We start from the raw sequence: 25035 nt of genomic DNA on the forward strand, positions 1-25035 counted from the left end.
TGCGTTGTGGCAGAAAGATGGATATCTGTGTCCTGACACTCTATTTCTATTACTATTGTTAATTATATTATTAAATAGTCGGTTTCATTTTTATTACAGCCACCCCCACAGTTGCTTAGCAAATGCGCTCTCTATAGACCAGATCTTTCCAGGTGTGAAACCAAACCGAACCAAGTTTACACACTCATGGACCGATTCAGACCAGAGCAAACTAACTATGTTGCACCTCGCTGGGAGGAGAGCCGCCCAACGCAGCGCGGGAGATGTTCTCGGAGTTGCGGGGAGCAAGGAGGGACAGTCAGACTAGAGTTTAGATTCTCTGCCCGAGCCCGAGCCGAGCCCGGCCCGACTTTGTTATTTTGTGTCCAAAACGTTACACAAGTTGGACTACAATTACAAAATGCAACATGTGTCATGCGCGGAGTCTCCTCCTCTTGCACCCATCACACCGGGGCTGCGGGCTGTATGGTGGAGCTTAAGTGCAACATGGAGCTTGAGGATGTAAAGAAAAAAAGAAAAACGGGAGAATTACCTTTGAGTAAGTTTGGAGGAAAGTCAGAGGTATGGAACCATTTTAAACAAGTCGTGGGCAGTGACAACACATGTGTCGGCTTTGTTGAGTGCATTAAGTGCAGCACGCTGTTCGCCTACGACAGCAAATAAAACGGAGAAGTGGATGATGAACAGACACATGAAGCAGGCTCGCCAAGGCAGAAAAGATGATAGTCAGCCTTCAACCTCCTCTTTTGTTACTTCTCCAAGCGTAGGCTCCCCATGAGGGCGAGGCAAGCGGGCAAGCCCTCACAGAGAAAAACGTTGAGTTTTTTTACGTTTCTTCATTCAGATCCATCTGCGATCCGTTCCATTCTGAATCAACAAACAGCGCAGTTTACATGCTTCGCTCCTGTTGCATTATTCATTAAAGATCATTTTAAACAGATTTCTGCAGTTCAAACGACTCTGAATTGTAGTTGAGAAGGTCAGTTATAATGGCCCACGGATTAAAAAAGTGTCGGGTTGTAATCGGGCTCGGGCTCATAATTCCAGTTAATGTGTCGGGTTCGGGCTGGGTCGGGCTTGATTTTTTGGGCCCGAACGAAGCTCTAAGTCAGACCCAGTGACAACGGGTCAGCAGTCACCCAGCCCACTGTTCAGCTCATTCTCTGTAACCGATGCAGCATGGCAGCACGGTGGAACCAGCCAGACGGAGAACAACTTGTTGTTTGGCTAACATTAGCTTGCTAACTCCGCTTTAACGTCACCAACTCGCCACATCGCTCACAGAAAACGAGCCCAATAAAGCGGTTACTCGTGGCGATAGCAGTGTGCTTTGCGTGGATGAAGCATTAAGTTAATTTTCACTCATTTAGCCTCAGCTCCGCGACTCGTCGGAAGTCGGCTTATGTTGAAGTTTATACATTACCATGGCAATGGTACACATAAAAATTGCTGCCACTCTGACTATTATGCTACATTGATTTGAATGACCTTTCTATGCATTTTATTTCTATGATTCATAGAGTTCAAACCTGGCTGAGATTCTCTGGCTGCTCCTGGTCCACACTGGAGCTACACTCCTGCTGCTTCCTGATGTCACCAACACAGGAAGTAGATGGTTCCTCTCCTGTGTGTTGTTTCATGTGATAATTTAAATGGCTACTCCATTTAAAAGATTTCTTACAGACTGAGCAGCTGAAAGGTTTTTCTCCTGTATGAGCTCTCATGTGGGTCTTCATATTTGATTTTTGAATAAATCGTTTTCCACACTCAGAGCAGCTAAATGGCATCTCTCTTGTGTGGATTTTCATGTGTGCCTTTACACTTGAACTATTCCCAAAAGATTTCTTACAGACTGAGCAGCTGAAAGGTTTTTCTCCTGTATGAGTTCTCATGTGTCTCTTCAGATCTCCCATCTGGATACATCTTTTCCCACAGTCAGAGCAGCTGAATGTTTTCTTACATCTTGAATCATGTTTCAGAGAGTTTAAAGCTGACTGAGGTTCTCTGGTCTCCTTCCAATCAGCACTGTCATCATTCTCAGGTTCAGAAGAGTCTCCAGTCTGGTCTTCAGTCTCTGGTTGTAAAAGTGGATGTGAGTTCCTGGCTGGTTCTGGTCCTCCACAGTCCTCTCCATCAGCTTCTGTTACCATGTGTTGAGTTTCTCTGCTGGCTGGAGGATCGGCCTCTCTGTTCTCCTCCGTTTGACTCTGTTGAAGCTGTGACGACTTATGACCAACACATTTATGTCTTTTGACCTGATTTAGCCACTTAAATGTCTTGTCACAAACACTGCAGCTAAATCTTTTTTCACATGTGTGGACTGTCATGTGTGAGCCTAAATTTGCACTGTGTGTAAAACATTTCTTACAGACTGAGCAGCTGAAAGGTTTTTCTCCTGTGTGAGTTAGCATGTGTCTATTCAGACTTTCTTTGCGGTCAAATTTCCTCCCACACTCAGAGCAGCTGAAAGGTTTCTCTCCTGTATGAGTTCTTATGTGTGTCAGTAGATGGTGCTTGCGGACAAATCTCCTCCCACACTCAGAGCAGCTGAATGTTTTCTTACGTCTTGAATCATGTTTCAGAGATTTTAAAGCTGACTGAGGTTCTCTGGTCTCCTTCCAATCAGCACTGTCATCAGTCTCAGGATCAGAAGAGTCTCCAGTCTGGTCTTCAGTCTCTGGTTGTAAAAGTGGATGTGAGTTCCTGGCTGGTTCTGGTCCTCCACAGTCCTCTCCATCAGCTTCTGTTTCCATGTGTTGAGTTTCTCTGCTGGCTGGAGGCTCTGCCTCTCTGTTCTCCTCCGTTTGACTCAGATAAAGCTGTGACGACTGAAGGTTGACGCATTTATGTCTTCTGACCTGTTGACGCCAGATGAATCTCTTGTTACAAACACTGCAGCTGTATTTTTTCTCTCCTGGGTGGATTCTCATGTGATCAAACAGATGTCTCCTGGTGCCAAATCTTTTCCCACACTCGGAGCAGCTGAATGTTTTCTTATGTTTTAAATCATGTTTCAGAGAGTTTAAAGCTGACTGAGGTTCTCTGGTCTGCTTCCAATCAGCACTGTCATCAGTCTCAGGATCAGAAGAGTCTCCAGTCTGGTCTTCAGTCTCTGGTTGTAAAAGTGGATGTGAGTTCCTGGCTGGTTCTGGTCCTCCACAGTCCTCTCCATCAGCTTCTGTTTCCATGTGTTGACTTTGTTTCTGATGAAGCTGTGAGGACTGAGCTTCCTCTTCATCATCTTCACTCTTCACAGGGACAGGAGTGAATGGGAACTTGGTGATATCAGCCTCCTCCAGCCCTTGAAGCTGCTCTCCCTCCTCACTGCTCCACAGTTCCTCCTGTTCCTCTTTAATGTGTGGGGGGGGCTCTGGCTCCTGCTGGTCCACACTGGAGCTACACTCCTGCTGCTCAGGGGGAACCTCTTCTTTAACCACCAACAGCTGCTCAACATCTGCAGGAAACAGAATGAAACAGACACATTACTGACCACCACTCAAACTAAACTCAAACCAATAATAATGAGAGGTAGTTTGTATCGTCATAGATATGAAAACTTACAAATTTAGTCTAACAAACTGATACAAAGTAGCACAGCATAGCTTGTTAAGGTCAGCTTGCTAAAACAAGCCACAAAATGGAACAATGTAGCGCTGTCCCTAACAATTATTTTTGTCATTGATTAATCTAACAATTCATTTGCATATTATTCTAAAGATATTTTTAACTGAACTTTGGAGAATCCGTATTTTTACTTAAATACTTGACATAAAACTTAAAATGGCTATGAGATGGATTTATTTCATCACTGGAGTAATATGCAGTTAACATAATCACTGGCAAATGCATTTTTGCATCAGTGTGGGGCAAGGAAAATAATGGTAACGCAGGGCTCCAGCCTACGTAAATGGCCTGAAGTTTATACTTGTGCGTTGGTGTGTGCGTCGATCTCTTCAAGAGAATAGCAGAGCCGGCGTGTGTGTGTGTGTGTGTGTGTGTGTGTGTGTGTGTGTGGTAGAGCGAGTGAGAGAGTGATAGTGATTATCTTCAGAGTTAGTAATGACTCTAGAGTCATAGTGAGAGAAACAAAAAGGCGTTTTTCCATTACATGGTACCTGGTCGATTCGCCTTTTTTGGTTTTCCATTATGAAAAAAAAAAAAAAGTCCCTGGTACCTGCTAACAGGTACTTTTAGTTCCACCTCCGTCGAGGTTCCAAGCGAGCCAAGGCGATACCAAAAGGGGATGTGAAAACCTGGAGACTACCGATTGGTCAGAGAGAATCATCACTAATCACTGTGTCATCATTGCTAGCGACAGACGGGGGTGTCTTGAACAAACCTGCCGTGTTTAAATAGTTTAGCCAGCGGTGTCAGCTTCTTTTGAAACAAAAATCGTTCTTGCTCAGAGGACAAAACAACACACCTTCGACGTTCTGTGTGTGTGTCGCGTTTAGGTCACGGCAGTTTCCTGCAGCATCGCTATGACGACCAGCCACGCTCACCTCAGGCATGAGGCGGTACTAAATCTGCAATGGAAAATGAGTCGAGTCGAGTTGAGCTGGTACTAGCAGTGGGTAAGCGCCAAAAGTGTCTCCCCTGTTCTTTCTGACCACGGTGGGAAATCTGGAGCAAGAAAAGTTAACCCTCTCCTTGATTTCATGTTGTTTACGGAGAAGAGAAGAGTGCATCTGGACCTCGCTCGGCTGTGGCTAACTTTTGCTGCTACAGATTTCCCCCCGTGGTCAGAAAGCACAGGGAAGACACTTTGTTTCACTCACTAGTGGCGTTTTTCCATTACATGGTACCTGCTTGACTCGCCTCGACTCTACTCGACTCTACTCGCCTCGACGTGCGTCCGTTTTCCATTGCAGATTTTAGTATTGCCTCAGCGTGGCTGGTCGTCATAGCGACTGCCGTGGGCGTGGCTTAGTAGCTTGCTTTTCCCATTGACATATCCCGGACGCATTTCCTGGTTCTCCGTCTCCGTAAACAACATGATATCAAAGAGATAGTTAACGTTTACTGCTCAAGATTTGCTGGTCAGATATTGACTCCACTTTTGGTCTCATATATGACTCTAGAGTCACTACTCGCTTTGTTTCTCTCACATATGACTCTAGAGTCACTACTCGCTTTGTTTCTCTCACATATATATGACTCTAGAGTCACTACTCGCTTTGTTTCTCTCACATATATATGACTCTAGAGTCACTACTCGCTTTGTTTCTCTCACATATATATGACTCTAGAGTCACTACTCGCTTTGTTTCTCTCACATATATATGACTCTAGAGTCTCTACTCGCTTTGTTTCTCTCACATATATATGACTCTAGAGTCGCTACTCGCTTTGTTTCTCTCACATATATATGACTCTAGAGTCATTACTCGCTTTGTTTCTTTCACATATATGACTCTAGAGTCGCTACTCGCTTTGTTTCTCTCACATATATATGACTCTAGAGTCACTACTTGCTTTGTTTCTCTCACATATATATGACTCTATAGTCGCTACTCGCTTTGTTTCTCTCACATATATATGACTCTAGAGTCATTACTCGCTTTGTTTCTTTCACATATATGACTCTAGAGTTGCTACTCGCTTTGTTTCTCTCACATATATGACTCTAGAGTCGCTACTCGCTTTGTTTCTCTCCAGGCCACTTGTATGCTACGGAGAAAGCTCTGCGTGGAGCCTCCGGCAGCAAAAAAACACCGCTGGCTAAACTATTTAAAAATGCCGTCTCTCGCTAGCAATGCAGTGATCGGTGACGCTTCTTTCCGACCAATCAGCAGCCTGCAGGGTTTCACGTCACCTTCTCGGCTCGCCTCAGCTCGCTTGGAACCTCGACTGAGCAGGTACTAAAAAAAGTACCTGTTAGCAGGTACCAGGTACTTTTTTTCGTAATGGAAAACCAAAAAAGGCGAGTAGAGTCGAGGCGATTAGGTACCATGTAATGGAAAAGCGCCAAAGGACTCAGGGCTGGACTGGGACAAAAAATTGGCCCTGGCATTTTCTGGCCCAGGCGGTGTGGTGGCAAATTTTATTTTAACCATTTGTTTAATGATATTGACCATTTATTTAAAGATTGTTTTAAACCTCCACATAATCCTGTTCCTTCCTGTAGACTTAAAGGCACCAGTGAGAGAGCTGGCCTTGTAGACTGTGAGCAATAGCATAAGTTATTTCTGCTAAAGAAATTGCAGCTCCTCATTTTATCCTCCTCAGTCACTCATTTTATATCTTCTCAGTTTATTTCTCTCAGATAAAGTGAAGAAGGCTATAACACTGTGTGAAGCGTATCTCTTTCTGTCTCCTGAGATAAGCAGGTGTTTAGTCTAATGTAGGAGACACAGGAGCAGAAGGGAAGGTTGTAAAATCATCTGACTGTCTATGGTATTTTTTTAGAAAAGTGGCAGCATGCGGTGGGAGTGGACAGTCCTCTTTAGGGTTGGGTATCGTTTGGATTTTTTTCGATTCCGGTGCTAAATCGATACTTTTAAAACGGTGCCGGTGCCTAAACGGTGCCTGAACCGGTACTTTTCAATAAAGTAAAAAAAAAAAAAGAAGAAAAAAAAAATAAGTGTAGTAAAGAACAGTCAGTGAATTGTTTATTGCTAAGGCCATGGTCAAAATTAAAGATTTAATAATAATGTAATAACTATAACAATAACTTATTTCACCAGTAAATTGCTGTTGAACCCCAGATGGGAAAAGGGTATTTTACAATTACTGTGAATGCACCACGAGGCTACCTGTTTTAAGTGAATCTGTGTTGTTTAATTCCGACAACGGCAGCTGCGAGTGAACGCACCGTCTGTGTTGTTTAATTCCGACCATATAAACATACTGTATACAGTGGGGGAAATAAGTATTTGACCCCTTGCTGATTTTGCAGGTTTGCCCACTTACAAAGAATGCAAAAATCTACAATTTTAATCATATGTACATTCTAACAGTGAAAGACAGAATCCCAAAGAAAATTCCAGAAAATCACATCATATGAATTTATTAAAATTGATAACCATCTGATGAGGAAAAACAAGTATTTGACCCCCTGGACAAACAGCATGTTAATATTTTGTAGAAAAGCCATTATTGGCCAGCACAGATGTCAAACGTTTTTTATAGTTGGTGACAAGGTTTGTGCACATTTCGGCAGGGATGTTGGCCCACTCCTCCCTGCAGACAGCCTCCAAATCATTCAGGTTCGAGGTTGTCGCCTGGCAACTCAATTTTAAGCTCCTCCAAAGATTTTCAATCGGATTCAGGTCTGGCGACTGGCTAGGCCACTCCAGAACCTTGATGTGCTTCTTCTTCAGCCACTCTTTTGTTGCTTTGGCGGTGTGCTTAGGGTCGTTGTCGTGCTGAAACACCCATCCTCGACCCATCTTCAGCTCTCTCACTGAGGGAAGGAGATGTCGGTCCAGAATTCCACGATACATGGCCCCGTCCATCCTCCCCTCAATACGATGGAGTTGTCCCGTCCCCTTGGCTGAAAAGCACCCCCAAAGCATGATGTTGCCACCACCATGCTTGACGGTGGGGATGGTGTTCTTTGGGTTGTACTCTGTGTTCTTTGCCCTCCAAACACGACGAGTTGAGTTGAGGCCAAAAAGTTCTATTTTGGTCTCATCTGACCACATCACCTTCTTCCAGGCCTCTTCTGAGTTGTCCAGGTGGTGAATGGCGAATTTCATGCGGGCCTGTACATGTTTCTTCTTGAGCAGGGGGACCTTGCGTGCGCTGCAGGATTTCAATCCATGACGGCGTAGTGTGTTACCAACCGTTTCTTTTGTAACTGTGGTCCCAGCTGCCTTCAGTTGATTCATCAGTTCCCCCTTGTGGTTTTGGGATGATTCCTCACCGTTCGCATGATCAGGGACACCCCACGAGGCAAGATCTTGTGTGGAGGCCCAGACCGAGGGAGGTTGGCGGTGGTGTGGTGCTTCTTCCATTTCCTGATAACTGCACCGACAGTTGATCTTTTCTCTCCAAGTTGCTTTCCGATTCTCTTGTAGCCCATCCCAGCCTTGTGCAGATCAACAATCTTGTCCCTGATGTCCGTAGAAAGCTCTTTGGTCTTGCCCATGGTGGTGATGTTGGATGCTGGATGTTTGGGTGTTGACAGGTGTCTTTTATACAGGTAACGAGGTGAGGCAGGTGTATTTGATTTAGATAATTGGTTCGGATTGGGGCTGTGTCTTAAAGAAAGACTAACTGGCTTGTAGGAGCCAGAATACTTGCTGTTTGTCCAGGGGGTCAAATACTTGTTTTTCCTCATCAGATGGTTATCAATTTTAATAAATTCATATGATGTGATTTTCTGGAATTTTCTTTGGGATTCATTTTTGCATTCTTTGTAAGTGGGCAAACCTGCAAAATCAGCAAGGGGTCAAATACTTATTTCCCCCACTGTATCTATGAATTGTTACATCCCGCTGTAGAAGTCCTCCACAGTGAAATACAGTCACACTTTACACTGTTTAACGTTAGCTGTCAGCATTTTAACCGGGATTAATCCAGCTGCTAGCTAAAGCTAGGCTAACGTTACAAGTCAGGCACCGAAATGAGGCACCGAAACTTTCGTTCTTATTTGGTCTCGTTACTACCGTTCACGTCGGCACCGGTTCCCTATTGGCACCGAGTTTCGGTACCCAACCCTAGTTAAAATATGCGTGCATTCTATGCTATGAGGTGCCTAGTGTTCTGCCTTCATGTGATTGTTTTGGATCCTTAGAGGGGTCTCAAGACTATTCTGTTGATCTTACACTTCAATGATTCATTCATTCTTAGAGTTATGATTTGTATATTTATTGTATTTTTATTATTTTATTTTTTTATGATATTTGGTTATTACTATTTTGCTTAATATTGGCTTAGCAACTTTAAAAACTGATGTTATAGATCACACAGACTTACTACCCAACAGGCCAACAGCTAGCATTCAATGTAAGCTTAAGCAGTTAGGTTAACCTCCCTGAGAGTTAATTTGCCTACTCCTTACCACGTCGTCATCTACTCTCTCTTCCATCTTTTCCTCACTCGCTCCCATGGCCCTGTCATGGTCACTCTCCTCCTCCTCTGCTTCTTCCCTGTCATGTTGTTGTTTCTGCTTCTCTGTATAGCCAGCCACCTCTCCTCCTTCCTCTATTTCAGGTAATGCTCATGTTGAAGCAGCTACTACAGCCCCAAACATGTCAGAAATTTTGGCACATTTTGAGGAATCCGCCTGTAGATTCTTAATTTCTTTTCTCCAGTAATTTCTCTGCACCTCCCTTGCGCGTTGGTTTAACGTGAATGCTAAACTTTCAGCATAACCATTACAGGCCGGGAGGCGTGGCCATAGTGGGATTCGTAAATTTGCGCCCAGGAATGGGGATCCTGGATTTGATTGGGTCAGGCCAGTGCCAATAATTATAAAATAATTTTTCACCTTCATAACATTGCCAAAATTAGGAATATCCTGTCTCAAAACGATGCTGAAAAACTAGTCCATGCATTCGTTACTTCCAGGCTGGACTATTGTAATTCCCTAGTATCAGGATGCTCAAATAAGTCCCTTAAGACTCTCCAGCTGATCCAGAATGCTGCAGCACGTGTTCTGACAAAAACTAAGAAAAGAGATCATATTTCTCCCATATTAGCTTCTCTGCATTAGTTTCCTGTAAAATCCAGGATTGAATTTAAAATCCTTTTTCTGACCAAAAAGCTCCAAATGGTCAAGCACCATCATATCTTGAGGAGCTCTTAGTACCTTATTGTCTAATAAGGTACCTAAAAAGGTCCTAAGCTCTGGAATGCTCTTCCCCTCAATATTAAAGCAGCTAGCTCTATTGAGTCATTTAAATCACTTTTAAAAACTCCTCTCTTTGAAATGGCTTTTAATACAAGCTGAGCTGTGACATTGTTATTACTGTTTGTAATCATGTTTACATGTGTTTTAATTATTATTATTATTTCGGGGATTCTATGTTTTTAATAGGCTTTTACTTTTTCTTCTTGGTTAATTAGTATGCTTTTTATGCTGTTACCGGTATTAGTATCTGTACAGCACTTTGGGGCAGGAGTGACTGCTTGTAAATGTGCTTTATAAATAAATTTGACCTTGACCTAATAACATTTGCATAGGCTACACCACTGGCCTGAGGTCAGCTTAGTCTTCTGAATTTAGCTAGGTCACGCAAATCTCCAGAGGTCCGCTATTTAATTACTAAATTCACTTCTGAGACTTTTTTATGCTAGAAATCAACTATGTAGAGGTCAAATATGGGCCATTTTATGAAAATGTATGGCTAATTGCAAATTCTGTCCAACTGTGTTTCGCAGTTCAGCAGGAGCTTAGCAGGCTAACGTGCTGCCTCGCCACCCGGCGTGTCCTCCTTCACAGACCCCGGCTCGCTGTGAGCTAGCTGGATCTCCGTCACGACCGGAAGCCCGCGGCCTCCATACCCGCTCAAAGTCACTGTTTCTGGGTTACTGGACTACCAAATGCCGAGTTCCCGACGGAGCTCCAGGGCCTGCAGCTAGCCGCGATCTTTACCCATAGGATTAAAATGGACACTAGCAGCTAATGAAACCCCTCAAATTCACAAAAAAATATATTACACCAAATCAGACACAAGCGTTAGCTTTGTAAGACCTTAGGGTAGTTGTTACATAAGTGGTGTGACGAAATTAAAACTGTAAATATATTATAGTTATGCCGGCAGCCAGGCAGCTCTGCGGAGCCCCGAGCCTCGGTTAAGTCCAGTAACCCAGAAAAGGTGACTTTCTCCTGGGTATGGAGCGCAGTGGGGCTGCCACTTTCTCGTCAGACTGTGTGGATCTCCTGAAATCAGACACGTCTTACCAAATGTAAAGTTGTTCGGTCTGATTCCGTAACTACTGAGGTGGTTTTAACCCGGAGTGACCTGGCTGACGCGCTGATGTTAACATGCTGTGTAGCGTTCAAGAATCGTCTGAAGATGTTGCATTGCAGAATAACAGTATGTTTATTTGGTAAATCGTGCAGCATGAAATATCCATTATTTCATGTTTTCAGCGATAAATCCATGAACAATTAGACAACCTTAGAACAAAGGCTTTGGCGCCAATGCACTCCAGCATCACAGCGTTCGGTGTCACAGCGTTAGTGGTCAAAAACCATTTGCCCTTTCCGGGCCAAACACCTGCCGGCAACAGTTTGGAGCTCACCTTTATAACCTTGCAACCAGGTAATACCACAGCGCCACCCAATGTACATACAAAAAACAACACCCAAAATCTAAACACTTGAAACAACATATTTGGCTCCTACACCAAATTTGCAATTAGCGTAAAACGGCCCATATTTGAGCTTTATATAGTTGATTTCTCGCATAAAAGTCTCAGAAGAGTATTTAGTAACGAAATATGACACCAGCTGTCTAGTCTCCAATGTGTTTGTATGTGGTTCGCTCAACGCATCTCATCTGAATATTCATGAGCATACCATATTTGGAAGAAAAGCTCTTGTTACAAATAGTGCCATATTCACAGGGTAGTTATGGACCCAGAAAATAGCATTCGGGCAATTTTCAGCCCAACCAATGTTACATACCCTATTAGGAGACCTTAAGGAACAGTGTGAAATACCCTATATAATCATTCTATCACCCCTTTAAATAAGAACCTTTGTTTATCTAGAAAACAGCCCCGAAATCACCAAATCCACCAGACTCAGTGTAAATAATCAGGACTTTTAGCGTGTATAGAGCCATCATATCTCCACATGTAAATGGGTGAATTAAGGGTTAATTTCAACCAAACCAGAGTGGTGATTGTTGGAACAGTGGAAAGATGAACCAAGACGGCTTTTGGTAGTTTTATTTAGTTTCTGTCCACTTTGAATGAAGTGTGTTTTACGATGATAAAAGTACTGATTATTTACATGGAGTCTGGTGGAGTTTAGCGAAGGCCTGTTAAAGACCAAATGCTTATTTCCATACGTCCTATCGTCATACCGTTGCTGAGAGAAGAGATCCCAGGAAGGAGAGAAAGATCAACTGAAGGTTTAATGACCAAACCTGCTCTGTGTAGCCGAAGCTGAGGGTTGTAAACAGCGTCCAGTAGCTCCCGTTGTCGCTCGTTCTCCTCTTTTGAACGACAAAGTTCCTCCTCGTACTCTGCTATCGTTCTTTCAAACAGCCCAAATATCTCTTCAGCAGCCGCAGTTAGTCGCTGCTCCACCAACGCTCTCAGCATCTGGACTTTACACATTTTACTTCTTTCTCAACACAGCAAAGACACTCTGCTAACACTCCTTTATGCTAGAGGCCATCTTGTTCAAAGTGAGAAGTCAGCCGCAGTGAAGACTACAGCTTCCGGTGCAGATTAGTAGCTGAGCTTCAAAATAAAGGTCAACAAGTTTCTCAAGACTTTCAAATTAACACACGTAAGATAAATGATTAAAATACACTTTTTTTAAATGACATCCGAAGAAATTTACAGTTTCATCACTATTATCACTTTGGGAAACACTCCCTACTTTTTTACTTATTTAACCAACTTAGTTTGCAGAAAGACGAATATTTTCAGGGCTCAACAATGAACCAAATTCAGAAAATGATGGAAGTTTGTTTCCCATTCATTGAAGTTTTAGAAGAAAAGGGAGGAAGTGAAGCCGAGACTGCATTTAGTTTGACCGGTTCCCTATCCAGGCCAGCGTCCAAAAATGAAATATACTTTAAAAAGAACAAAGGGTTTGAAAGTGCTTTAATGAACTTTTGAAACACCAAAAGAAAAATCAGATGGACAGTTGTGCAAAGAGTCTGTGTGCCAAGATGTAAGATATATCGTAACATCTCGCCCTTTAAAAAAAATTGAATAATAATAATGTCAGTCAGTCTTTTAGACTGAAAACTGTTCCACACAGGAAGTGGACCCAGACTGTCACTCCTGGTGTCTGACCCTAGAGGGCAGAACAACAACAGAAAATGTGAACACATAGAAGTCTTAATATCAGTTTCTGCAGGTTTCAACCAGTCAAATTTTCAGACCTTTAGGTATTAAATTGAAGGCCTTTATCAGGACATGAAAGTACAATGGAATGCAGAGTCTAAAAAGTATTTGCAAAGTAAAAAAAAATTATTCAAATTGAATAAAAGCGACACACTCATATTGATCTGTTCATAAACCACAAATTATATATTTGGACGAGCGAAAGGAAGAACTACAAAACCATGGAATAAAAACAACAACATTTTAATGCTTATCACAGGCAGCGTTACATGAATGTAGGAAAATTTAAAAGCCTGTTTGAAATTATTTAATTATATAATTACTTTTGCAAATTTAAGACTTTTAAAGACCTTACATTTTGACTTTTTTTTAGACTTTCTTAGACCCCGTGAAAACCCTGTAACATCAGATTTACTAAGGGTGCACTGATCCGATATTAAGATCGGCATGTGTCGCTACGGCACATTCAAGGACAGAGAAGAAAATTAAATGATCAAGAAAGACCGGAGATAACATTAAAATGTTTTTTTTATATTCTATGTACTCCTGACAGTAGAATAATCCATTATAAATCTATATAAAGGCCCATTATTATTTATTTAAATTGCTCTTAAGAAGTTTGATTACATTGTATTTTCGCAGCAGCAGCACAGACAGACATAAGTACAGATTAGTGATCGACCACTACCAAGAGAGATGGTCCGAGATGGTCCGATACCATTTTTTGCTTCCCGATACCGATTCCGATACCTGAACTAGCGTATCAGCCGATACCGAGTACCGATCCGATACCAGTGTGTCATATATTTTATTATGTTATAACAGCTGTATACTACTATCCCTGTATGGATGTGATATTATTTCTATCTTTGTTGTCTGTCTGGCTCAGGTTAAACTATTTGTGAAACATGAACAAACACAAACAATGAATGTCGTACAACTTTATTTTAATATGAAGTTTGACAGTCGGTTATAACGGAAAAAGATCATAAATAAACTACTTTAACGTAGATTTTCTTCAGGGCTTTATTACGTGGTATCGGATCGGTGCATAAACTCCAGTACTTCCCGATACCGATACCAGCGTTTTAGGCAGTATCGTAACATCTCTACTACCATTATTGATTATTAGACATTAATAAAACCGATGGCAATGAGAAATGAGAGGCAATGGACTACAGCCAGCACTAGGAGCTACTTCCGCATTCTTTCAACCCGCCCATAGCGGGTTGGACTGTCATCTTTCCCCGAGTATTCCCGAGGCAAAACGAGGGTCAGCCATCTTGAAGCATCGCTAACAGGCTCCGTCTTTTCCACAGAAAACTTTTACAACAATTATGTGCATCCTCAGCGGTGAAACGCGAACGGGGACTGCGTATAACCTAGCTAGGCCACCTGTTCCATCAATCCTGCTTGCAAGGTGTCCCGCTCATTAAACAACAAACTGGACTACATCCAACTTCAACGAAACTCCCAACGCGAGCTCAGAGCCTGCTGTGTTTTTGTTGTTGTGGAAACATGGCTGAACACCAGCGTACCGGACTATCCAGCCTGCTGCTCCGTCTGGAGGTGGGCTGTGTTAACACGAACTGGTGCAGAAACCAGCTGCTTGTATCCAACTAACTGCTGGCGGAGTTTGTGACTTTTAAATGCCGACCATTCTACCCCATGCAAATTTACCACTGTGTTTATTAATCGGTGTTTACAGCCCACCAAGCGCTAATGCTAATATGCGTTAGCTGAACCTTACGGCGCATATGTGCGTGCACTAAATGTAATGTAATAAAAATATATTTTAAATGTGTAACACCACTTGAGCCACGGTGAAACGTTGTTTCGTGTATATGGTTGAAATGACAATAAAACACATTTGAGTTGAGTTGAATGCTGCCTCACTGTCGGTCTGTAAACGGTAGGCGTGGCTTGGGAGTGGAGTCTAAAGCAGCAAAGCAAGTGCATTCTGGGATTTGGTGTCTTTCATCCATATGAGCCAGAAACACATTTTCTGGCTTATCTCGGCCTAGAAGGCACCAATTTCTATAATTCTTTCACATTTCTACTACGTAAGTGACCCAATTTAAAAAATATATTCCTCTTTCCAACGGTGAAATATCCCTTTAAGCATTGCTCTTTCCATGTTTTTAAACGTCGAGCCGTTATATTAGTGCTGAATGTGCCTTTAGTGGAGCATATCACGTTGTACATCTGCTGACATTGTATTTCTATGGTTCAGAGAGTTCCAACCTGGCTGAGATTCTCCTGGTCCACACCAGCCTGACGTGGTCCTACTCAGATTCTAGTCAGAATGGGAGTCTGAAACCGATCCATTGGGCTGTGATTATGGGGCGTGTTCCAACCGAACCAGGAAAGAAAATGCCTCTGCATTCATTGGATAGACCTCTAACCAATCAGAGCAACGGAACTCAACACTGTGTATCGTCTCCGTAGCAACCACTCTTTGCACAATGCATTCGTTCTAACTTCCGACTTTTAGACCTTTTTGAAGCTGGATATATCATTTGTTGCGTGTAAATATAAATGTGGATAACGTTAGTGATAGTGACATGCTCGCTACAGACGCATTTCTAGAGATGGATCGTGCTCTCTCTCTTCAGTCTCTCTCTATGTCTCTCCACCATATAACACTCTCTCTCTCTTCAGTCTCTCTCTATGTCTCTCCACCATATAACACTCTCTCTCTTCAGTCTCTCTCTATGTCTCTCCACCATATAACGCTCTCTCTGTCTTCAGTCTCTCTCTATGTCTCTCCACCATATAACACTCTCTCTCTCTCCAGTCTCTCTCTATGTCTCTCCACCATATAACGCTCTCTCTCTCCAGTCTCTCTCTATCTCTCTCCACCTTATAACACCTCTCTAACAGTCTCTCTCTCCAGTCTCTCTCTATCTCTCTCCACCATATAACACTCTCTCTCTCCAGTCTCTCTCTATCTCTCTCCACCATATAACACTCTCTCTCTCCAGTCTTTCTCTATCTCTCTCCACCATATAACACTCCCTCTCTTCAGTCTCTCTCTATGTCTCTCCACCATATAACACTCTCTCTCTCCAGTCTCTCTCTATGTCTCTCCACCATATAACGCTCTCTCTCTCCAGTCTCTCTCTATCTCTCTCCACCTTATAACACTCTCTCTCTCCAGTCTCTCTCTATCTCTCTCCACCATATAACACTCTCTCTCTCCAGTCTCTCTCTATCTCTCTCCACCATATAACACTCTCTCTCTCCAGTCTTTCTCTATCTCTCTCCACCATATAACACTCCCTCTCTTCAGTCTCTCTCTATGTCTCTCCACCATATAACGCTACCGTGCTTTCGGGCAGTTGTTGAGGCTCCTCCGCTGAGGATTTTAAAATGAATGCCTGTCGATATCTTCTGTAACAAACGCTATGGTGCAATCTACACAGCTCAACAAATCCAACCCAAGTGTTCTTTGGTGACGTGATTGATTCCGTTACTGTTGATCATCTGTCGGACAATCTGATTGGTCCGAACAGATCCTGTTCGGGCAATAATTGCTTCTCAACGGAGCGACTCCAGACCGAACTTCCCGACCTCGAATTTTGTGGGTGGGGCTAAGTTCGGCTGGCATCCAGGCTAGGTCCACACTGGAGCTCCACTCCTACTGCGTTCTGATGTCACCAACACAGGAAGTAGATGGTTCCTCTCTTGTGTGTTGTTTCATGTGATATTTTAAATGGCCACTCCGTCTAAAAGATTTCTTACAGACTGAGCAGCTGAAAGGTTTTTCTCCTGTATGAGTTCTCATGTGAGTCTTCAGATTTGACTTTTGACTAAATCGTTTTCCACACTCAGAGCAGCTAAATGGTTCCTCCCCTGTGTGGATTCTCATGTGTGCCTTTACACTTCCCCTATTCGCCAAGGATTTCTTACAGACTGGGCAGCTGAAAGCTTTTTCTCCTGTATGAGTTATCAAGTGTCTCTTCAGATGTCCCCTTTGGCCAAATCTTCTCCCACACTCAGAGCAGCTGAAAGATTTCTCTCCTGTGTGAGTTACCATGTGCTTCCTTAAACTTCCACTCTGGGTAAAAGTGTTCTTACACACTGAGCAGCTGAAAGGTTTTTCTCCTGTGTGAGTTATCATGTGTCTCTTCAGATGTTGCTTGTGGCCAAATCTTCTCCCACACTCAGAGCAGCTGAAAGGTTTTTCTCCTGTGTGAGTTCTCATGTGTCTATTTAGATTTCTCCTGGTGCTAAATCTTTTCCCACACTCGGAGCAGCTGAATGTTTTCTTACGTCTTGAATCATGTTTCAGAGAGTTTAAAGCTGACTGAGGTTCTCTGGTCTCCTTCCAATCAGCACTGTCATCAGTCTTAGGATCAGAAGAGTCTCCAGTCTGGTCTTCAGTCTCTGGTTGTAAAAGTGGATGTGAGTTCCTGGCTGGTTCTGGTCCTCCACAGTCCTCTCCATCAGCTTCTGTTTCCATGTGTTGAGTTTGTCTCTGATGAAGCTGTGAGGACTGAGCTTCCTCTTCATCATCTTCACTCTTCACAGGGACAGGAGTGAATGGGAACTTGGTGATATCAGCCTCCTCCAGCCCTTGAAGCTGCTCTCCCTCCTGTCTGCTCCACAGGTCCTCCTGTTCCTCTTTAATGTGTGGGGGGGGCTCTGGCTCCTGCTGGTCCACACTGGAGCTACACTCCTGCTGCTCAGGAGGAAACTCTTCTTTAACCACCAACAGCTGCTCAACATCTGCAGGAAAGAGACACATTACTGACCACCACTCAAACCAATAATAATGGACGGTAGTTTGTATCATCATAGATATGAAAAACTTACACATTTAGTCTAACAAACTGATACAAAGTAGCATAGCGTAGCTAGTTAAGGTCAGCTTGCTAAACCCAGCTACAAAATGTTACCATTTAGGGCTGTCCCTAACGATAATGTTTGTCATTGATTAAGCTAACCATTAATTTGCATATTATTCTAAAGATTTTTTTAAATGAACTTTGGAGAATAACTATTTTTACTTGACATACAACTTAAAATGGCTATGACATGGATTTATTTCATCACTGGAGTAATATGCAGTTAAGATAATCACTGGCAAATGTATTAAGCTACAGTAGTCCGTGTTTTATGTTTGCAGCAAAGACGAATTAAATCACCTGATTAAGGCAACATTGTCACGACATCGCCCGGCCATTTTTCACCGCAGAAAGCTGCTACCAGCCGGGACAAAGCTAATAAAGTTAGCCTAAAGAAACAAGGTGTCTGTCCCAACTAACGTTACGGGTTCGGAAGCGACGCTAGAAACGTAACACTAACCTACAACAGACGTCTGTGTCTGATTTAACTTCATTTACACTGATTTATGTGTTCTGGGATACACAATTTGTTGCTAGTGTGTGACATGCAGGCTCTGCACGCACAGCCAACCACCAATCACAATCAATGTTGATCAATTTATCAAACAACCAAAGCAGGCCCCGCTAGTCGACCACAACCTAACATTTAGAGAAAGCAACATGCATACATTATTAATATCGTAATAAGTCTGGACTGATGTGGGTGTCATGTCAGTCAACCAGGGTATGTAACTACCTAATGTCCCTCTCCAAAATCCCTTCAGAAGAGTAGTCACAGCGCTCTCTTGCTCTGGTGTTTGTAAAGTATTAAAGCATGGTTCACATTAGAAAAAGTTCCTATTTCATTTTTAGTTTCCCCCCCCCAGACCACCCCATACAGTAAAACTGCACATTTTAGAGTGGCTTTTTATTGCAGCCAGCTGAAGGTACACCTGTGCAATAATCATGCTGTCTAATCAGCATCTTGATATGCCACACCTGTGAGGTGGATGGATTATCTTGGCAAAGGAGAAGTGCTCACTAACACAGATTTAGACAGATTTGTGAACAATATTTGAGAGAAATAAGCCTGTACATAGAAAAAGTCTTAGAACTTTGAGTTCAGCTCATGAAAAATGGGGGCAAAAACAAAAGTGTTGCATTTATAATTTTGTTTAGTATATGTAGATGCACTCCCCTACAAAATCACCCCAGTAGTTAAGAATGATTTATTATTTCCAAATAGAGCTATTTATGTCATCTTATAAAAAGGAGTCTTTTTTTTCATATCACAGGAAATATATATATATACAGTGAGGAAAATAAGTATTTGAACACCCTGCTATTTTGCAAGTTCTCCCACTTGGAAATCATGGAGGGGTCTGAAATTGTCATCGTAGGTGCATGTCCACTGTGAGAGACATAATCTAAAAAGAAAATCCAGAAATCACAATATATGATTTTTTTAACTATTTATTTGTATGATACAGCTGCAAATAAGTATTTGAACACCTGTCTATCAGCTAGAATCCTGACCCTCAAAGACCTGTTAGTCTGCCTTTAAAATGTCCACCTCCACTCCATTTATTATCCTGAATTAGATGCACCTGGTTGAGGTCGTTAGCTGCATAAAGACACCTGTCCACCCCATACAATCAGTAAGAATCCAACTACTAACATGGCCAAGACCAAAGAGCTGTCCAAAGACACTAGAGACAAAATTGTTCACATCCACAAGGCTGGAAAGGGCTACGGGGAAATCACCGAGCAGCTTGGTGAAAAAAGGTCCACTGTTGGAGCAATCGTTAGAAAATGGAAGAAGCTAAACATGACTGTCAATCTCCCTCGGACTGGGGCTCCATGCAAGATCTCACCTCGTGGGTCTCAATGATCCTAAGAAAGGTGAGAAATCAGCCCAGGACTACACGGGAGGAGCTGGTCAATGACCTGAAAAGAGCTGGGACCACCGTTTCCAAGGTTACTGTTGGTAATACACTAAGACGTCATGGTTTGAAATCATGCGTGGCACGGAAGGTTCCCCTGCTTAAACCAGCACATGTCCAGGCCTGTCTTAAGTTTGCCAATGACCATTTGGATGATCCAGAGGAGTCATGGGAGAAAGTCATGTGGTCAGATGAGACCAAAATAGAACTTTTTGGTCATAATTCCACTTACTGTGTTTGGAGGAAGAAGAATGATGAGTACCATCCCAAGAACACCATCCCTACCGTGAAGCATGGGGGTGGTAGCATCATGCTTTGGGGGTGTTTTTCTGCACATGGGACAGGGCGACTGCACTGTATTAAGGAGAGGATGACCGGGGTCATATATTGGGAGATTTTGGGGAACAACCTCCTTCCCTCAGTTAGAGCATTGAAGATGGGTCGAGGCTGGGTCTTCCAACATGACAATGACCCGAAGCACACAGCCAGGATAACCAAGGAGTGGCTCTGTAAGAAGCATATCAAGGTTCTGGCGTGGCCTAGCCAGTCTCCAGACCTACAGTAAACCCAATAGAGAATCTTTGGAGGGAGCTCAAACTCAGAAACCTGACTGATCTGGAGAAGATCTGTGTGGAGGACTGGGCCAAAATCCCTCCTGCAGTGTGTGCAAACCTGGTGAAAAACTACAGGAAACGTTTGACCTCTGTACTTGCAAACAAAGGCTACTGTACCAAATATTAACATTGATTTTCTCAGGTGTTCAAATACTTATTTGCAGCTGTATCATACAAATAAATAGTTAAAAAAATCATACATTGTGATTTCTGGATTTATTTTTTTTTTAGATTATGTCTCTCACAGTGGACATGCACCTACGATGACAATTTCAGACCCCTCCATGATTTCTAAGTGGGAGAACTTGCAAAATAGCAGGGTGTTCAAATACTTATTTTCCTCAGAGTGTGTGTGTGTGTGTGTGTGTGTGTGTGTGTGTATCTGTATCTGTATCTATATCTATCTATCTATCTCCTGGGCCCTATTTCAGGTAGAAGGTTTAACTAACTGAGCCTAAGCCTGATGTCGGAGTTGATTTACCCTGAGATGGGAAACTGAGTTTTCGGTTTCAGAAGCGCTGATATGAGTACGTTCACGCGCGTGCACCACCACAATAAAAAGGCAGCATGAATGGAGCCATGATTCTACGATTCACTATGGTAACAACCACAAACAAACGGGTCGGGGGAAATACTCATGTGCACAAACAGCGAGTTAAAAAAGAGGGACAATTTGCGTGGGAGAAAATTGCTGCTAGAGTAAATGCGTATATTCCAATATAGTGTATATCAAATTTAATCATAAGCATAGCCTAACATTACTGGTGAAATGGTATTGAACCTTTAATCTATTTCATTTAGGTGCAACATTGTGGATGAAAAAGTACTACGCTTACTAATCCCATTCTGAGGCTGCAGCACCATCATTAACAGAATTATAATCTATAATCTTTTATTTCAAAAGGGTTTACATGCCATGTTTTGCGAAATAAAACATTTTATAGTCTGCCTAACATGGTTAATAAACCAACATATATTTTTTGTATTCATGGCGATAACAAACTGCGCTGAAATGCGCCTGATACAGACTGAATGAATGAGTGAGGAAATGAGAGAGCGCTGTGTCATTATTACAGTGTGGTATTAGTACTTTTACTGCAGTAAAGTATCTGAATAGACATTAGTACAGGTTAAACTACACAGACAGAAATCTACAAGACATTAGTACAGGTTAAACTATACAGACAGAAGTCTACAAGACATTAGTACAGGTTAAACTATACAGACAGAAGTCTACAAGACATTAGTACAGGTTAAACTATACAGACAGAAGTCAACAAGACATTAGTACAGGTTAAACTATACAGACAGAAGTCAACAAGACATTAGTACAGGTTAAACTATACAGACAGAAGTCTACAAGACATTAGTACAGGTTAAACTATACAGACAGAAGTCTACAAGACACCACACAGACAGCTAGAGCAACAAATAAGTTTTCTCAGTTAGCCATGCAGAGCTACAGGAAGCAGCAAGACGTTAGCACAGTTACACATCAACAGTATAAGAAGCCATGCAAGCATCACAACACAGCCGAGCAACACAGACCCGAGCCATCTTCTGGCACCGTTCAACCATGCAGAGTTTCTAGAAGTAAAGGGACCAAACCTGCTCTGTGTAGCCGAAGCTGAGGGTTGTAAACAGCGTCCAGTAGCTCCCGTTGTCGCTCGTTCTCCTCTTTTGAACGACAAAGTTCCTCCTCGTACTCTGCTATCGTTCTTTCAAACAGCCCAAATATCTCTTCAGCAGCCGCAGTTAGTCGCTGCTCCACCAACGCTCTCAGCATCTGGACTTTACACATTTTACCTCTTTCTCTACACAGCAAAGATACTCTGCTAACACTCCTTTCTGCTAGACGCCATCTTGTTCAAAGTGTGAAGTCAGCCGCAGTGAAGACTACAGCTTCCGGTGCAGATTAGTTGCTGAGCTTCAAAATAAAAGTCCGGAAGTGTTCCAGACTTTCTCAGAAATACACACTAAGAAGATGACTGATTAAAATGCACTTAGGAATAAAGACAAATACTTTATTACATTTTCAGAGCTCTGAAAAAAGTTTTAATATAATAAATGTACATTTTATTATATTATCTAAGACTTACACAAGACATTACAAAAACAAAGAGGGACTCAAGAATTCACAATTTTGTAATTCTTCACAGGGTTTGTCCAGCCAATACCAGGAGATAAAACCCTCAGACAGAGACAGAATGCTGATTTTGAACATGTCTTTAAAACACCAGATTACATTACGGCAACATTTTTAAAAGTTGGGCACCGAAACACTGTACTTTTTAGGGTACCAACCTTCCCAAGCGTGGTCAGACTTTCCAAAACGCCACGCAGACAGGGTCCGCTGCAACATAATATAACACATTCTCACTCCCATCGCGTCAAATACAGACGCTTGGTCAGGTGTCTTTTGCGTTCAGCCTGAAGCTGATTGTAGTACACCATTGTTTACTGGTTCAGTATTCGGTGCTCTGTAGTTGTGAGGTGTATTTTATCTTACAGTATGCAGAAAGGATGATGATTCCAGTTATCATCAGAAAGCAGAGCCAGACACAGGGCTGCTGTCCTAAAGTGGCCAAGCACACAGAGAGCAGGTTCATTAATAGGAAAACAACATGAGTCTTTGTTATCACAGTTCCTATCATTCCCCTGTTACAATAACCCATTAACCTATTAGCTTTATTATTTTGATCCGTGGCTGTGTGTGTTAAGTCACATTTTAGGTTTGGTCTGTTTTAACAGAGAACCCCGGAGCATTCTGTCTGGTATTCAGGTTGGTTTGGAGCGGTATCAAAACTCATTCTAACTTTGGTTTGGACCAAACAACCGAACTTGGGAAAACGAGGGTCATGGTTCGCTTCTGAGTGCTCGAGAGCTCACTTGATGAACTCGCTTGTAAGAACGCGATCCGTCCCAGATATAGGAAGAACCAAAATACATTTCTTAGTCTCCTTTTCAACCTTCCACACAATTTACAGACTTATCTATAATTTAAGGGATGATTACTTTCAGATCCATAACTTATTCTGATGTGTGATAACACATCATCATCTCTCTCTCTCTCTCCTTCAGTCGCTGTCTGTCAGCTGCTCACATTGTTGCCTTCTTCTAAAATATTAGAAACACTAAAGCAGAACCAGAAACCCAAGCCGTTAGAAATGTGGTGTAGATCCATTATTGTCGGCGAGTTTCAGAAATTCTGTCAAAAAGACCAGCGACAGTTTCCAACAGGTGACATTTGTTTCCAATGAGTTCACCGAACTATAGGTGTGAAAGCGCCTTTAAACAAATCATCAAGTATGGTTACATGCACACTTATATTCCACTATTATTCCGAGTATGATAATATTCCTAATTTGATGCAGGTCATGTAAACAGCAAATTGTGTTTGGATATTCCCAATAAGACCTTTTTCCAAATGTACAATTTTTCTGATGTAGACGTGGGATATTCTGGTATTATTCAGGTTTTAGAGGCATTCTTTGGAGATGTTTACAGCGCATTCAGAATCTGCTTCTCAATCTGGGTTTTTACTGCAGTTTGTGACAGTTTACGGCATCTTGCCTGTTTACGGCTTACGGTCGGCTCTGTGAGTTGCTATGGTTACTGTTAACAAACCAACCAGACGACAGTTTGCAGGGCTGCCCTAGAGATGCTCGGCCAAAAGAAAAGAGGAAACACAGCTACTTTTAAACCTTATCAAAGACTCTGATATGAGCCGGGCCTAACAACTAAGTGCATGTAAACGTAGTCAGTGAACAACTCTTAACGTAAATAATTATAATAAAGTAAAACAAATGTGAACTCATCTGAAATTTTGAGTTGTAATGGGCCATTGACATGGCTCAACTGACTCACAACAAAAGGGACTTTGCTCCTCTTTCTCTTCAGTCTTTCTCTCTCTAGCTTTGGCTCTGCATTGCTAATGATATTCTAAATAGTTTGTCACACTGCACTTCCCTTCTTCCTGTTATGTGGGTTCATGACTTTAGCGGAGTTAATGCTTCCTCACATCTCTAAATGACACTAGTTAAATGTTACAACCAAACACATTGGGCTTTGAAAGCTGAGAGGAAGAAATTAAACTGAGAGCAAATGTAGAGTTTACACATCAGTCAAACAGGATTTAAAAGGGACACCCACACACACACACACAGATCAGTATTATTATTCATGATATTGACTTGTCATAACATCTTACTTACCTCCTCCATGTAGCTGATTATCAGAGTGATCATCCCCGATATCGTCTGCACTCTCGTATGCACTCTTGCTGCTTTGTCAGATATACATTATATTCAGTGATGTCACATACTCTACTGATGCTGCAAGTGTTTCTTTGCCAGTAAAGAACATAAAGGAAGTAACAGCTGACAAACACACAATCACACACACGTAACTAGTAACTGTAGTCTGGTGGTTTTCTTAACTAATGTATAAATAGCATTTATTCATACCTAGCCACACAGCAGTTCAACCGTTTGGCCACAACAGGACATTCTGCTTTCACAGTTCTTTTTTGTTGCCTAAACTGAAACATTTTAATGTTTAATAAGTTAAAATTTGACAATTGATGAATTAATATGCATATTCTGCTTTGGAACAATGTATTGGACCATCAGTCTGCAAAACCATGTTTTAACAATAACAGACTTCCAC

At 42.2% G+C, this 25035-nt stretch overlaps 3 protein-coding genes across 4 annotated transcripts in view; all 3 read right to left on the bottom strand.

Annotated features, from left to right (window-relative positions):
* LOC114567651 (gastrula zinc finger protein XlCGF52.1-like) overlaps nucleotides 1-2000 on the bottom strand; it is a 3343-nt gene extending 1343 nt beyond the window's left edge. For both annotated transcript variants that reach the window (XM_028596760.1, XM_028596759.1), the window contains exon 1: nucleotides 1530-2000. In XM_028596760.1, coding sequence (XP_028452561.1) covers nucleotides 1530-1913 — 384 coding nt within the window. In that variant the 5' untranslated portion in view covers nucleotides 1914-2000. The remainder of the gene's footprint in view (nucleotides 1-1529) is intronic.
* Nucleotides 2001-2500: 500 nt separating this feature from the next.
* Nucleotides 2501-12310, bottom strand: LOC114568487 (zinc finger protein 467-like). The gene is made up of 3 exons (XM_028598099.1): nucleotides 12172-12310; nucleotides 2690-3047; nucleotides 2501-2547 (listed from the first exon to the last, which is right to left on the bottom strand). The coding sequence occupies exons 1-3, from the start codon at nucleotides 12238-12240 to the stop codon at nucleotides 2501-2503; spliced, it is 474 nt and encodes a 157-aa protein (XP_028453900.1). The 5' UTR covers nucleotides 12241-12310.
* Nucleotides 12311-16590: 4280 nt separating this feature from the next.
* On the bottom strand, nucleotides 16591-17311 carry LOC114567670 (gastrula zinc finger protein XlCGF49.1-like; the record flags this gene model as incomplete). Its single annotated transcript, XM_028596780.1, has 1 exon — nucleotides 16591-17311. A coding segment is annotated over one exon (690 nt), but the record flags the coding sequence as incomplete, so codon positions are not given.
* Nucleotides 17312-25035: the final 7724 nt, after the last annotated feature.

This window comes from Perca flavescens, chromosome 14 (genome assembly GCF_004354835.1).
Source record: "Perca flavescens isolate YP-PL-M2 chromosome 14, PFLA_1.0, whole genome shotgun sequence".
In the NCBI taxonomy this organism is placed as follows: Eukaryota; Metazoa; Chordata; class Actinopteri; order Perciformes; family Percidae; genus Perca; species Perca flavescens.